Raw genomic sequence first — 15,012 nt, forward strand, 5'->3', positions numbered from 1 at the left:
TGTCTCACCGATTCTTCAACAGCTTTATTGGTTACCCATTGATTTCAGGATCAGTTTGAAGGTTCTAGCATTAACCCACAAGATCTTACACAGTGGTTCTCCTGCTTCTCTCTCTTCTTTGGTGATTCATTGCACTCCCTTCTTGTACTCTGCATTCACTAACTGATAATAGGCTAGATCTTCCTCCTCCATCTAAAGCTAGATGGGAATCCACTAGATCTAATGCTTTCTATTTCCTCTCTCCGGTATTATGGGACTTTCTACCACAATATCTTCGGCTTGAAACATCGTATGTGTCTTATTTATTAGGATTTATTTACAGCCTTTTTGAAAGAATTCACTCAAGGCAGTGTACAGTAAGAATAAATTAAACATATGCAATAGACAGTTACAGCAGTAAAAATAGGCAAATAAGAATACAAAGTATGGCATAGTATACTACTTACAATGTCAACACAATACATAATAGAACATTTTAACAGACAGCGTAGGGTATAAGCAAAGATGGAACATATAGATAGGTAAGAGAGTAAGAGGAGTTAGAAAAGAAGGTGACTAATTTAAAGAAAGTTGCACATGAAGTCATAGAGATGATTAAATGTTATTTCAGCTAGGGTAGGCGTGGATAAACATGTCCTTCGTGCAGTATGTGTAGCCTTTGTCACTTCTTGTGTGTGTGTTTGTGAGAGACTAATTAGTTAGTTACTTCTTCCGTTAAAGGACTGGCTGAAGAGCCAAGCTTTCACCTGGTTCCTGAAGAAGAGATAGTCTTGAGTTAAACGGCGCCTTTCAGACAGTGCATTCCAGAATGTGGGGGCTACTCCGGAGAAGGCTTGCTTGTGGGTATCACATTGTGTAATGTCTTTTGGATAGGGCGTGGTTAGGGATACCCCTTGGGAGGACCTTAGTGTTCTTGGAGGTGTGTAGATCCTGTTCTTCAAGTACTCAGGACCATTTCCTTTAACAACCTTGAAGATCAGACAGAGTTTTAGATTTAGCCTGTATTGTACTGGTAGCCAGTGAAGTTTTTCGCAAAAATGGTGCGATGTGGTCACGTCGCTTGCAAGCTTTTATGAGTCTTACTGCAGCATTCTGAATTAATTGGAGCTGGTGCAGACCCTTTGTAGTCAGACCATTGTAGAGTGCATTACAGTAATCTAGTCCTGATGATATCATGGCATGCACAACTGGGATAAGATTTTCCTTCTTGATGTAAGCAGAGAGACAGCGTAGTTGTCACAAACAGTAGAAGCAGCTCTTGACGGTTGCTTGGATTTGGGGAATCAGAGTAAGTGTTGAATCTAACTGTATTCCAAGGTTCCTGACTTGTGAATTGAGGGGGAGTTCGTACTTTCCAAAAGAGATTTTGATGTCCACTTGTGTCAGGGCCTCAGTTTTACCTGGGCTTTTCGGGCGTCTTTAAAAACATCTTTTTCAGCTGGCTTATACTACTTAGGCTCTGGTGGATTCTGCAGCGGGGACCAGAGAGGTCTCAGATGAACATCATGTGGATTTTTTGAATTTGCTTGAATATATGTTTGTGTAATTTTTTCTCTTTTCTTCTCTAGTTCTCTCTCTTGTATGCTTGAATCCTGTTTGAATGGGACAGGTAGCTTAGGTCTTTCCTATCCAATTATTCGTGTTCCTTTCTAATTTTCTGTTTTATTACTATTTTATCTGTAAATTGCTTTAATTTGCTTGCAACGAAATGGTATAGCAAACTTTAATAAATGATAATAAACGTGGAATCCTTGTGGATAGAAATTCCATATGTGAAGTATACCAGTAGGGCTGCACTATCGTCCACCAGGACAGAATGAACACACAGATGAAGAAACGTTTACAGAAATTAGTAAAGCTGGCAAAAAGGCAACAGTATAATAATGGGTGATTTAAATTATCAAGAAATAGCCACAGGGTTGAGAAGAAACGAAATCAAAATACAACAAATTCAACTCTCTTCCACTATAGGACCCGGACTGACATGCTGAACCAAGAAAACTAAGTGGAGAAAAAAGACCTCAGTTCAAAAGGAAATCCAAACATGCAGCACACAGCAGTCTAACAGCAAGAAGTCCACATTAATCGTTAGTCACAGAAAAAAAAAATTCTAAGAAATTAGCAGTCAGGCTTATGACCTGGAGTGAGCAATAGACAACAGTCATCCAGTTTGAACTCAAACTTCTTAGAAGCAAGTTTCAGCAGCAAAATATACTAGAATTAAGATCCCAAATTCCCAACAGGAGACCTTGTTTCACAGGAAGGCTTCATCAGGGGAAAAAGCTGACTGGTTCCAAAAACATCACACTCAAAATGGCCAGGGAAACTGAAGACGCCCAGCTTTCATTTTTCAGCGTCTCAACATGACATCACTCTGTTCTTTAATCAATCAGTCAGAGGAAAGCTTTCCACTCAATGGCAAATTTCAAGCCTCCTGGGATGGGCTATGTGATGAAAGTTTACACAATTTCATCTACACCCTGAGACAGCAATAATGTGAAACGATGGCCATCGTTGGTGGGACTGTTTCTGTTGCTTGTGCAGATAAGTTTAGTCTATATTTCTATATTTATATTAGTGGTTGGTGTATGGCTTCTGCATTGCTTAGAGCACTATACTTATAAAGAGAGGTAAGGTAAGGGAGTGGCCGAATGGTTAGTTTCACGGGTTGCAGACCTGGGGGACTGGGTTCGATTCCCGCTGCTGCCTGATGGTCGGCAGTGGGTTGAGATTCTGGAGAACCAGATTCAATTCCCTCTGCAGCTCCATGTGACCCCGGGCAAGTCACTTAACCCTCCACTACTCCAGGTACCACAGTAGTACAATGTGCTATTCAGATTGTGAGCCCACTAGGGACAGACATAGTACCTGTAAAATTACCTCCGTAACTAGTGGCGCTGACTGCGACGGCGAAGAAACGGGAGCTGAAGACTTAATCCCTGAAGTAGAAGGAACAGTAGAGCCTGACGCTCCAATCACCGCCGTACAAAATTTGCAAGCGCCGGAGGAGCCAACCCCCCGACGCTGACATACAGCGCACCGCTTAAGCTTTTCCAACATCGCGGGAACGTGCGTGCACGCGACGAGCCGGTTGGCGCCTAAATTATTTTAAAGAAAAAGACGTTCCGAAGACAAAAATAGCGCTTATCAAACTACACACCCGCGAAACTCAACCATAGGAGCACCAGAACAGAAATAGAAAAGTTCTCAGCGTTTTTCTTTTCTTGCTTTTTTTTTTTTTTTAAAGAGCTGCTAACATGCACACAGACAGAAAAACAGTAAACACTAAACGGAGCTGTCTGCTCGTTAGGTCTATGGGGAAGCACTGCTTCTGCTTAGCTTTCTCCTTTTTTTTTTAAACCTGGCTGCCTCTCCCAAAGGCAACAGCCTTTAGCAGGAAGGTGGGGAGGAAAAGGGGGAGGGACCCGGGACACCCGAGTATAACACCCCTGAGGCAAAATTGAAATTCTAACAAGCCTCCAAAGAATTCCTCTGGCACAGAATAAAGTACAGAATAAAGTACCAACTAGACAAAAAATTCAGACAAGTCAGAAAATAAAGAGAGACTAATGGGCTCGCTTCCTACCTGCTGGGAGACTGAGAAAATACTGAGGCTAGGGTCACGTGACCAGGGCTCCTATTGGCTCGCTAGAGTCAGAGTTTTTTTCTCAGTCTCCAACCTGCTGGAAGGCGAGCACAACCCATCAGTCCAATCCTGGGCCGGTCCGGAGGGATGCTAAGGAATAAATAAATAAATAAATAAATACGGTTTTTTAATGCATGTGAGGTTTCTACCTTTGAATCCTGACTGCTGGTAATATACAGCAGAGGTGTGATTCTGAGGCTTTTTCCTTCCTGTCAATCAAGTTGTTGCTCAGGCTGTGCAGTAGCATCATATATTGTTTTGCTTGAATTGAATTTTTGACTGTACATTACCTGTTTTGTGCAACATTTGAAAGAGTGTTCCCCAAACAATTCTTCACAGTGCTAAGCCACATGTGTCAGTTTTACAGTTCCAGCAACTGTGTTTCAATCGGCAGCTTTAACTACACCTTCCCAGGCAAAGTTAGTAGCAAAGTAATATTTCTTCACTCTCTTTACTTATTTTATTGCTGTTAATTTAAGCTGAAACAAACAGCACAATCAGTACCGGAACAAGAATCTGAAATAAAATAATGAAATTCCTTTAAAAGGCCCATTTAGTTTACTTACCTTGCCCAAGGACTCATCTTCAGAGCCAGACCTCTACTGATACAAAACCCAGCTCCTCCAGTAGCAAACCAGAACTTCACCGAGGTCTACAGAAGGAAAGCCACAGAGGAGGACTTTTTCAGTACAATTTCCTAACTTCCTCCCTTGATCCAACTAAGCAAATATACTTTTAGCAGTGGCAAGTTTGGAAAATATGATGCAGAAATGATCAAATCTATACACATTTTTTTAGCAAAATCTACCTGCAGTAAAGGCAAGGGAAAACCGGTGGCTCCTTTATACCCGTAGACAGTTTTCAAAGAGAAAGAACTTTCTTTTTGAAGACTAGGTACAAAACATTTGCATCTAGAAGAGCCATTTGAAAAATGTCCCTTTATTTCTAAAATAGTTTGCCTTTACTCAAGTCTAACTTAAGTTGTGTCAGCAAGTCAGAATCAATCCAATACTATGTAATCAATGACTTATTGTTGGACCAGATGCGTACCGAGCCATCACTTCGTACACGATCTGCAGCTTCAATGGGGTGATCCAAGCTAGGTCGCCCCAAATACACATCCTGACTGTGAGAAAAAGCTGCCAGCAGGTGGTGAAGGGCACTCAGGTTCACATAGTTGTCATCATCAACATGGCAGAACCATCTGCAACCAGAGAGGAACAAGTAAACACAATATAGCAAGGACTTAAGTTACTCACAGTCAAAATCCACATAAGTGCTGCATCTTGCAGTCATTCTGGCATGTATCTAATAATCTGGTACGTATGTAATAATTGGGGCATATGGAATGGGGAAGAATGTGGATTTAGCAAACGGAGGTGATGCTTTACAGATTTATTGGAATCAGCTTACTTGGATTTTCAGACTGGTCAGGAAATTATGGTCATTAAATAGGATGTAGGAATTGAAGATAGAAAACAGTAGGATTAAATGGTCACTTTTTCCAATGGGATTAGATAAATAGTGGAATGCTTCTGGAATCTGGTGTTTGACATATTTGTAAATGGTCTGGAAACAGGAGCGATAAGTGAGGTGATCAAGTTTACAGATTACATAACATTATCAAAAGTTGTAAAACCAGAGTGAACTAGACACACACTGGACAGAAGACTTCAGTGTATTGTCTACAATGACACCTAGATCATAGTTCTTCAGGTAACTATGTTGAATTATTCTTCCCAATGTGCATCACTTTACATTTGTTCCCCTGTGACAGTAGTTGACACCTTCAAGTATTTGTGTGTGTTGACAGTCATTTAACTTTTTCAGACCAGGGTGCAATATTGAAAGGATGAATGCTAACTTAGGGGGTCTCTTTACAGCTGTGGTAAGGTTGGCATTAGCACACCCTTATGTGGCCGATTTTCTATTTTCGTCAATTAATGGCCATGTGTTAACTTTCCATTAGCACATGGCCCTTAAAAAAGTTAGCACAGGGGCACTTACCAACATCAATTTTGTAGGCGGTAAGGGTTGGTGTTGGAACACCCAGTCTCCACCCCCAAGACATGCTCCTTCTGCACACCAATAAAAATATTTTGTTAGCATGTGGGTAGAATGCACTGATTGGGAACTTATCACAGGACACCCGAGTGCTCCCTGTGGTAAGTGAGCGCTAATACCTACCACAGCTAAGTAAAAGGGCCTTTCAGAGTTATGATCATAAATTGGCCTCTGAATATTTACTAGAAGGTTTACTCAAAATTTCACAAAACTCTAAAATTTAGAAGCATAAAATATGAGTGGATTTAGGACAGGGAAAAAGGAGCTTAGCACTGATTTTCAGCACAAGGCTCATACATTTAGGAAACAAATAACAGGTCTAAATTTTTGAGCATAACTTTTCTATATTAAGATGAAGTTTCAGTTGAAAAGTTACGTTCCTAAGTTTGGCTGAAAATAGGGCACAAATTTAGAAGCTTAACTTAGGAGATCTGTTTTTTTTTTTTTTTTAAATATTGGGACCCTAGTATTTTATAAAGAGCTTTCTTTCCATTATGCCACATTTGTTCCATTTTTTGGATGATTTAGCATTACGTACACTGATACACGTCTTAGTAATTTCCTGCGTTGATCATGAGTACTAACGTAAAAACAACTCACTTAAAAAGACTGCAAAATCTGCTGAATACTGCTAGTCAAATGTTAGGGCAAATGCATAAAGTGACTCTTATTTATTCAGCTTCACTGGCTTCCTCTGCCACATACTTTATGTTTCCAGCAGGTTGTTAAGGACTCTTACAGAGAACAGATTAGCGAGTCCCTCACTTTCTTGCACAAGTCGTGAATCTACCCATGAGTGTGTTTTTTTTGTTAGTGTTCGCATTATGGAAAAATCCCCCTAGTGCTATTAGGGAAGAAAGCTCATTGGGGATATTTAGGGCTTCTTTAAAAGCATTGGCACAGCCATCAAGAAACTCCAAACAGCCCAGAACACCGCAGCCAGACTCATATTCGGAAAAACAAAATATGAAAGTGCAAAACCCCTAAGAGAGAAACTTCACTGGCTCCCACTTAAAGAACGCATCGCGTTCAAGATCTGCACGATTGTTCATAAAATTATTCACGGAGATGCCCCGACCTACATGCTAGACCTTGTGGACCTGCCTCCCAGAAATGCTAAAAGATCAGCCCGCTCATTTCTTAATCCTCACTTCCCCCAGCTGTAAAGGAGTAAAATACAAAGTAACACAGGCGACCAGCTTTTCATACATCAGCACGCAGATGTGGAATGCACTACCAACTAATGTGAAAACAATCAATGAAATAACCAATTTCCGCAAATCTCTGAAAACCTCTCTCTTCAACAAGGCCTACTACGTCAACCCATAGATTAATTATACACCTCACCACTCCACCCTTACTCTGAAAGTCAAATTTCTATAACAATTTGCTTATATCTTTCCTGTCACCCTCGATCTCTTTGTAACACCAATTGTATTTCTTACCCTGAAATGGCGATGCCATAACAGGTCTCTGTAAGCCACATTGAGCCTGCAAATAGGTGGGAAAATGTGGGATACAAGTACTATAAATAAATAAATAAATAAATAAATAAATATATCCAAAGAATGAAATGGCCTGTGGTCTTGGTACCTGTGAAATGAAAGTAAATGATTTTGGTTTTTTTTGGAGAATGGGACTGTTGGGTTGTATCTTGACTGAATGTTTTATATGCTTTTCTATTGATTATCGGAGTTCCTTTTATTTTAGTTCATTTATTTTTATTGTAAACTGCTGCTCTGTATGACTTAAGCAGTATACTGTAGGGACAAAATCCTGCAAAAAGCACTGTTCTACCTTGTGAACCTGACTTTTACAGACTTGGACATTGCCAACTCTCATGCAGAGGCTGCATACTGTGGAAGGCCTCTAACAAAGTGGAGACATCCAGACTGACAAAGGCAAAACAACTGTTTGCAACACCAACCCCTGTTTACTGTACCTGGGACAGAACAAGAACATCCAGATGTCACTAAGATCCGAGGAGAGGGTAAAAGAGCCCTTCCTTGAAGGTATTATCAGCTAGTTGGCTAGAGATATAACAGCCATCAGCTGGCTCCAAGCCTGCCACAGGATCAAAGCTTGTTAAACTGTGGAATCCCTCTCCTGTTCGCTCTTGCCCAGTTGGGATAGAGCTACCTGCTTCCAGACTGCCTGAGTTCCGGATCGTACAGACCATCATCAGTCCCTAACCACTGGGGATCCAGTATTGCTATCTCCTTGTTGCCTGGTAGTGCTTGGGGTGTTAGGTATCCTGTATTTCAGGATTAGGCTAGTATTTGCTATCTTAGTTCCCTGGACAGACACTTAACATACTATACCATCCTTTTGGGTGATTTTGCACAATCCTTCTGTTTCTGAATACATCTACCATTGCTGCAAACATTGTCTAACAAACAGCTTTTCCTTTATAATAACATCTGAGCCTTGTGACTATTACTCTCAGTATAAGTTTAAGGTATCTATAATTTAGGAGTGTTCTGAATTTCAGATTGCGAGTGAGAAGTTTGTGGTAATCCAGAGTGCTAAGATAAAATTTACTTCTGACTCTTTGCCAAGAATCTTGGAATCACTGTGGGCACCTTATTGAAATCCTCAGGTCTCCATGTGTGGTGGAAGACAAAAAGGTTAGGGAATTATTCGGAAATGAATGAAGAAAAAGGAGAACATCGTAAGGTCTTTATAGATCCATGATGCAATGCCCTTTGAGTACTGTGTGCAATTCTGGTCATCCAATTTCAGAAGAGACAGTGGAATCAGAAAAGGTACAAAGGAGGGAAACCAAAATGTTAAAAGGAGATGGAAGGGCTCACTTATGAAAAAAAAAAGAAACTAAACAGGCTAGGACACTTCAATTTGGAGAAGAGAAAACTGAGAAGGAGCACAATAGGCAGGGCCTTGGATCAGCGTCTTCAGATTGATCTGGGCGAGCTGGAAGCCGTAGGCTTAATGTTTAGTGAATCTGTGCTAACATCCTGTTCTGTAGGTGGGAGGCTGTCAGGCTCATTTTCAAAAGAGAAGGACGCCAATCTTTTGACACAAATCGGAAGATGGGCGTCCTTCTCAAAGGGTCACCCAAATCGGTATAATCGAAAGCTGATTTTGGGCGTCCCCAACTGCTTTCCGTCGCAGGGACAACCAAAGTTCACGGGGGAGTGTTGGGAGGCATAGCGAAGGCAGGGCTTGGGCGTACCTAACACATGGACGTCCTCGACCCATAATGGGGGAAAAAAAGGGCGTCCCTGACGAGCACTTGGGACGACTTTACCTGGTCCTGTTTTTTTTTTACGACCAAGGCACAAAAAGGTACCCTAACTGACCAGATGACCACCGGAGAGAATCGGGGATGACCTCCCCTTACTCCTCCAGTGGTCACTAACTCCCTCCCACCCTCAAAAAAAATCTTTTAAAATATTTTTTGCCAGCCTTAAATGTCATACTCAGGTCCATCACAGCAGTATGCAGGTCCCTGGAGCAGTTTTAGTGGGTGCAGTGCACTTCAGGCAGGTGGACCCAGGCCCATCCCCCCCTACCTGTTACACTTGTGGTGGTAAATGTGAGCCCTCCAAAACGCACCAGAAACCCACTGTACCCACATCTAGGTTCCCCCTTCGCCCATAAGGGCTATGGTAGTGGTGTACAGTTGTGGGGAGTGGGTTTTGAGGGGGATTTGGGGGGGGGGGGGCTCAGCACACAAGGTAAGGGAGCTATGTACCTGGGAGCAATTTATGAAGTCCACTGCAGTGCCCCCTAGGGTGCCCAGTTGGTGTCCTGGTATGTCAGGGGGACCAGTGCACTACGAATGCTGGCTCCTCCCAAAACAAAAGGGCTTGCATTTGGTCATTTCTGAGATGGGCATCCTCGGTTTCCATTATCGACGAAAATCAGAAACGACCAAGTCTAGGGATGACCATCTCTAAGGACGACCTAAATTTCAGGATTTGGGTGTCCCCGACCGTATTATCGAAACCAAAGATGGAGGTCCATCTTGTTTCGATAAAACGGGTTTCCCTGCCTCTCCATCGGGATGTTTTGCAAGGACGTCCTCAGCAAAACTTGGGCGTCCCTTTTGATTATGCCCCTCTATTTGTACCATGTATGTCTGTACTAAACCCTCCTAACATCCTTTCTGCAGGCGAAAGGCCCAGACATGGAGACACAGAACCTGTCCAAATCATAATACTGAAGCGGTTGCCACAGGACTGCTTGATGGTGGGGGCCAGGAATTTTCAATACCCACTGAAAGAATCCTACTACTACTACTACTACTTAGCATTTCTAAAGCGCTACTAGGGTTACGCAGCGCTGTACAAGTTTAAACATGGGGAAGGACAGTCCCTGCTCAAGAGAGCTTACAATCTAAAGGTAACAAACTATGTAGTCAGTGTAGGTATCATGAATGGGGAAGGTGGTTAGGCACCAAAAGCAAGGGAGAAGAGATGGGCTTTGAGTAAGGACTTGAAAATGGGCAGGGAGGGCGCATGGCGTATGGGCTCGGGAAGTCGGTTCCAGGCATAAGGTGATGCGAGGCAGAAGGGGCGGAGTCTGGAGTTAGCGGTGGTGGAGAAGGGTACAGATAGGAGTGATTTGTTCTGAGAGCGGAGGTTACGGGTGGGAACATACGGGGAGAGGAGGGAAGAGAGGTAATGGGGGGCTGCAGATTGAGTGCACTTGAAGGTCAATAGGAGAAGCTTGAACTGTATACGGTAGCGGATCGGGAGCCAGTGAAGCGACTTGAGGAGGGGTGATATGAGAGTATCAGTTCACGCGGTAGATAAGACGTGCGGCGGAATTTTGGACAGATTGAAGGGGGGATAGGTGGCTAAGCGGGAGGCCAGCGATGAGAAGGTTGCAATAGTCAATACGAGAGGTAACGAGCGAGTGGACGAGGGTTCGGGTGGTCTGTTCAGAAAGGAATGGGTGAAATTTGCTAATATTATAGAGGAAGAAGCGACAGGTCTTAGCAGTCTGCTGGATATGGGCAGAGAAGGAGAGGGAGGAGTCGAAAATGACTCCGAGATTGCGGGCTGAAGAGACGGGGAGGATGAGGGCGTTGTCAACAGAGACGGAGAGTGGGGGAAGAGGAGGGTTTGGGTGGAAAGACAAGGAGCTCGGTCTTTGCCATGTTCAGTTTCAGATGCCGGTTGGACATCCAGGCGGTGATGTCTGAAAGGCAGGCCGAAACTTTGGCCTGGGTTTCGACTGTGATGTCGGGAGTGGAGAGGTAGAGCTGGGTGTCATCGGCATAGAGATGGTACTGGAAACCATGTGATGAGATCAGCGAGCCCAGGGAAGAGGTGTATATCGAGAAAAGAAGTGGTCCAAGGACAGATCCTTGAGGAACCCCAACAGAGAGTGGGATGGGGGTGGAAGAAGAGCCATTAGAAACTACTCTGAGGGTGCGTTGGGAAAGATACGAGGAGAACCAGGAGAGGACGGAGCCCTGGAACCCAAATGAGGACAGTGTGTCAAGAAGTAAATTATGATTGACGGTGTCAAAGGCAGCAGATAGGTCGAGGAGGATAAGGATGGAATAGTGACCTTTGGATTTGGCAAGGAACAGGTCATTGCAGACTTTAGAATCTACGCAGCTGAACCCTGTCTCGAGTGGAGGAGAAATATCAGTGGGTGTGGTTGTGGCTATTCAGTGAGTAGAAGTGTCGGGGAAAGGAAGAAGCTAGAAAGTTTGATAACTTAGTTGATGGTTCTAAATTTACTTCATCATCAGGTAGCTCAATATACTAAAAATCAACCTGTTCAAAAAGACATACCACAATGATCCATCCTAAATACTAGACAACAAAACTCTACCAAAACCAGACAAAACTGAACTCTCTATACCTGACTGCTCCATTTACTCTGTCAACTATGAACGTTAACGCACTACCACTTTACTTCTCATGCCGGAAATGAACTTTTCTATACCTGACTGCCTAACTTACCCTATAATTCACTCCATCATTTATGAACTTTAATGCAAAACCACTTTGTTTTTCTCATTCCGGAAATGCCGATCGCCATTACGGCATAATGTAAGCCACATTGAGTCTGCAAATTGGTGGTAAAATGTGGGATAAAAATGCAACAAATAAAATAAATAAATAATACGAACTGTTTAAAGCAACAAGAGGGGAAACTATAATTTATGGAAAAAGAACTGAAATCTTTGAAGGAGACCCACGGAAGTTTAATTTAATTTTGACATTTATTTCCGCACCGCCAAGTTCTAGGTGGAGTACAGTCAACTTTAGATCAACATTTAAGCATCAGCGTACAGAGAACATTAAAGTGTATAATCAAAGATAAGGTGGCTAATACAATCACTGTTTAAACATTCTAAATTCTAGCTCCTAAAATAAGTGGTATTAATGAACAAGATATAGTATTGCAAAATTCTACAAACTTATTCTGTAGTAAAGGAAGTCTGATCAAAGGCATGATTCCACTATAATTAAGGCAGCAAATTCTGAGCTTAGTTAAATGTTTTCTCTTTTTTTTCTTCCCCTATTGAAGATTACTTAGTATGGTGACTTGCCCAAAAGTACAGAAACATTGGGAAATGGTGGCGCAATTTTTGCAAGTCCTGTTGGGTCTTCTATGCTCTCTTTTCTATTTAATGGCTCTTCTCCCTCAGAAGATGTTGAGATTACCCGGTTGGTACATATGGTGGTTACTGCTGCACGGGCGGCTATGTTTAGCCTCTGCTTGGAAAAAATCTGCACTGCCCAACAAAGACCATTTGATAGCTAAACTGGACCATCTCTATCTGATGTCAAAATTAACCGCCATTAAATATGATCATATGGGCTCCTTTTATGCGGACTCTGTATAGATGAATGTTCGGCCTTCGATGACATCAGGGTGTATAATTTATTTGGGATGTTGCTACCCACAATCTTTTACTGTGAGGCATGTTATATTGATTAGTCTTTTATTATTATTCTTGTAAAAAAAATTTTCGGGGGGGGGGGGGGTTGGAGTTGTGTGATTTGGAGGTCAAAGTTTGCATTCTGCCTGTATATACATTGATATTAATAAAGTTTATTGCAAAACATTTTTTTTACTTAGTACGGGTAAGTTCTAAAAGAGCTCACACTATAATTAAGGCACCAAATTATGAGTTTCGATAAAAAATGTTTTCTTTTTTTCTCCATATTGAAGACTACTTCATATGCGCAAATTCTAAGAGAGGTACAATCTGATGTGATTTGTTCTTGATGTTGATAGATCTTGGATAGAGAGTCTCCTGTTTCATAATTATTCTGAATGGTTATATAGATAAGACCTAGGAAAGATCTTCCCCAGATCCATGACAGTTTAGATTAGGTTAAAAAGTTCATCATGCTCCTTCAGGATCCCTAATATTGGTAACACATCAGAATTTGGAAGCCTTGGAGCATTATGAACGTCATTTAAATCTGTGATTTTTTAATTTCCCTTTTTCATGTGGCTGTATGCGGTATCTTCCATCTTAAGTAGAGGAGCGTGGAAGCCGTGTTAGTCCACTCTTAAGGTTATCAATAGAAATCAAACAAAATAAAACATGGAAAAGAAAATAAGATGATACCTTTTTTATTGGACATAACTTAATACATTTCTTGATTAGCTTTCGAAGGTTGCCCTTCTTCGTCAAGCTAATCAAGAAATGTATTAAGTTATGTCCAATAAAAAAGGTTTCATCTTATTTTCTTTTCCATGTTTTATTTTGTTTGATTTCTATTGATAACCTTAAGAGTGGACTAACACGGCTACCACACTCCTCTACTTAATTTCCCTAAATCTCCAGTTTTCCCCACTTGTGGAGATACTAAAACAATATTTTCTAGAGATCTTACAGATCCCTGAAGATTGTTCTACCTACAGTGAAACTGGAGAGGATTGGATCAAGAAGAGGCAAGGCATGGTGTGTCAGTGGAGAGTTTTGATCTTTCCAGTTTTCTGGAAGGAACTGGCCCAGTAATATCAAAAGCAACCTTTTTTTCGGCATTGGAACCCAAATCGTAACTGAGTCTTCTTCAGATTGTATTTTCACCATAAAAAGTTATATTTTCTTGGTTAAAAGGTTCTAATATTCTTTGACCTTTGCAAGGTTACTCAACTTGGGTGGAAGGCTTTTTTGGCCATTAAATCTGGTAGTGGCCTGGGTATGTCGTTTTTCCAACAATTTCCATACAAGTGTATTATGACATACGAGGCTAAGGCATGTGTGTTTCTAAAACCTGACCAACTTAAAAATTTTCTGGAAGCAAGGAAAGTGCCAGTGCCTGTATTGGTATCTACTCTGACCTCTATAATGGGCTGAGAAGCTACTTGTAAAATAGTGCTTATGTTCATTGTTAAGACTTATTCTGAATTTTCCTAATTTTGGAATGAATCATGTCTCTTTGATTCATTTAGATTCTGTACTCTTCTCTTTTTCTTCTTTTGAGTATCGAGGTTGGTTAATATCTCCTGTTCATATGTTTTCCCTTAATTTTATTTTCCTTTTTCAGTATTTGGAAATTGAATGTTATTGGAAAACTATAAAAACAAAAAAGGAAGGGTGGGGGACAAGATAATACAATATGTAAACTCTGAAAGGTCTGCACAGGAAAAGTTCACACATACTTTTTTGAAGATTCAATGAATTTGTCATATTCCACAGCCATCTTACAACAGAGAGCTTGGCGGGTGTGCACAGAAGAGCAGTTGGTATTGATCATCTGATCTCCTGGGAATTGGAAAGATAAAATATAAGTAGAATTTGTTCTTTTTGTCTACAACACTCCAAGTCTTGATATTATTGAGACAGACAGTGAACTGAAAACGAGAATATCCCTGTGAGGAATAGAAGGTAAAACTGAACAGACGGGCTGTGCAGACCATAGCAAAGAGTTTTAAATCCAGTGGGACATTTGCATAAAATATGCATTAAACTTATTCAATATTCTAAAAAAATAAGTTTTCCAAGCTTTTTGCTCCGGGGTACATATATGTTCTGATAAATCTCAGCGCCTGGGCATGCATTAAGAACATAAGTATTGCCATACTGGCACAGACGGAAGGTCCATCAAGCCCAGCATCCTGTTTCCAATCCAGGTTACAAGTACCAGGCAAGATCCCAAAACAGTACAATACATTTTATGCTGCTTACTCTAGAAATAAGCAGTGGATTTTCACTGTCCATTTTAATAATAGCTTATGGACTTTTCTTTGAGGAAGCTATCCAAACCTTTGTTAAAACCCACTAAGCTAACTGCTTTTACTACAATCTCTGGCAACAAATTCCAGAGTTTAATTACAAATTGAGTGAAGAAATATTT

The 15,012-nt window shown here is 41.3% G+C and overlaps 1 protein-coding gene across 3 annotated transcripts in view; it reads right to left on the reverse strand.

The window, feature by feature from the left end:
* The window catches only part of RFNG (RFNG O-fucosylpeptide 3-beta-N-acetylglucosaminyltransferase), a 58,463-nt gene that overhangs the window by 32,775 nt on the left and 10,676 nt on the right, over positions 1–15,012 (reverse strand). For all 3 annotated transcript variants that reach the window (XR_003942366.1, XM_030205185.1, XM_030205184.1), the window contains exons 4-6: positions 14,318–14,420; positions 4,697–4,850; positions 4,213–4,298 (exon numbers count right to left, since the gene is read on the reverse strand). Coding sequence is in view for 2 of the 3 variants with exons in the window: in XM_030205185.1 (XP_030061045.1) it covers positions 4,213–4,298; positions 4,697–4,850; positions 14,318–14,420 (343 nt within the window). In the remaining variant the exon portion in view is untranslated. The remainder of the gene's footprint in view (positions 1–4,212; positions 4,299–4,696; positions 4,851–14,317; positions 14,421–15,012) is intronic.

This window comes from Microcaecilia unicolor, chromosome 6, assembly GCF_901765095.1.
Source record: "Microcaecilia unicolor chromosome 6, aMicUni1.1, whole genome shotgun sequence".
Taxonomy (NCBI): domain Eukaryota; kingdom Metazoa; phylum Chordata; class Amphibia; order Gymnophiona; family Siphonopidae; genus Microcaecilia; species Microcaecilia unicolor.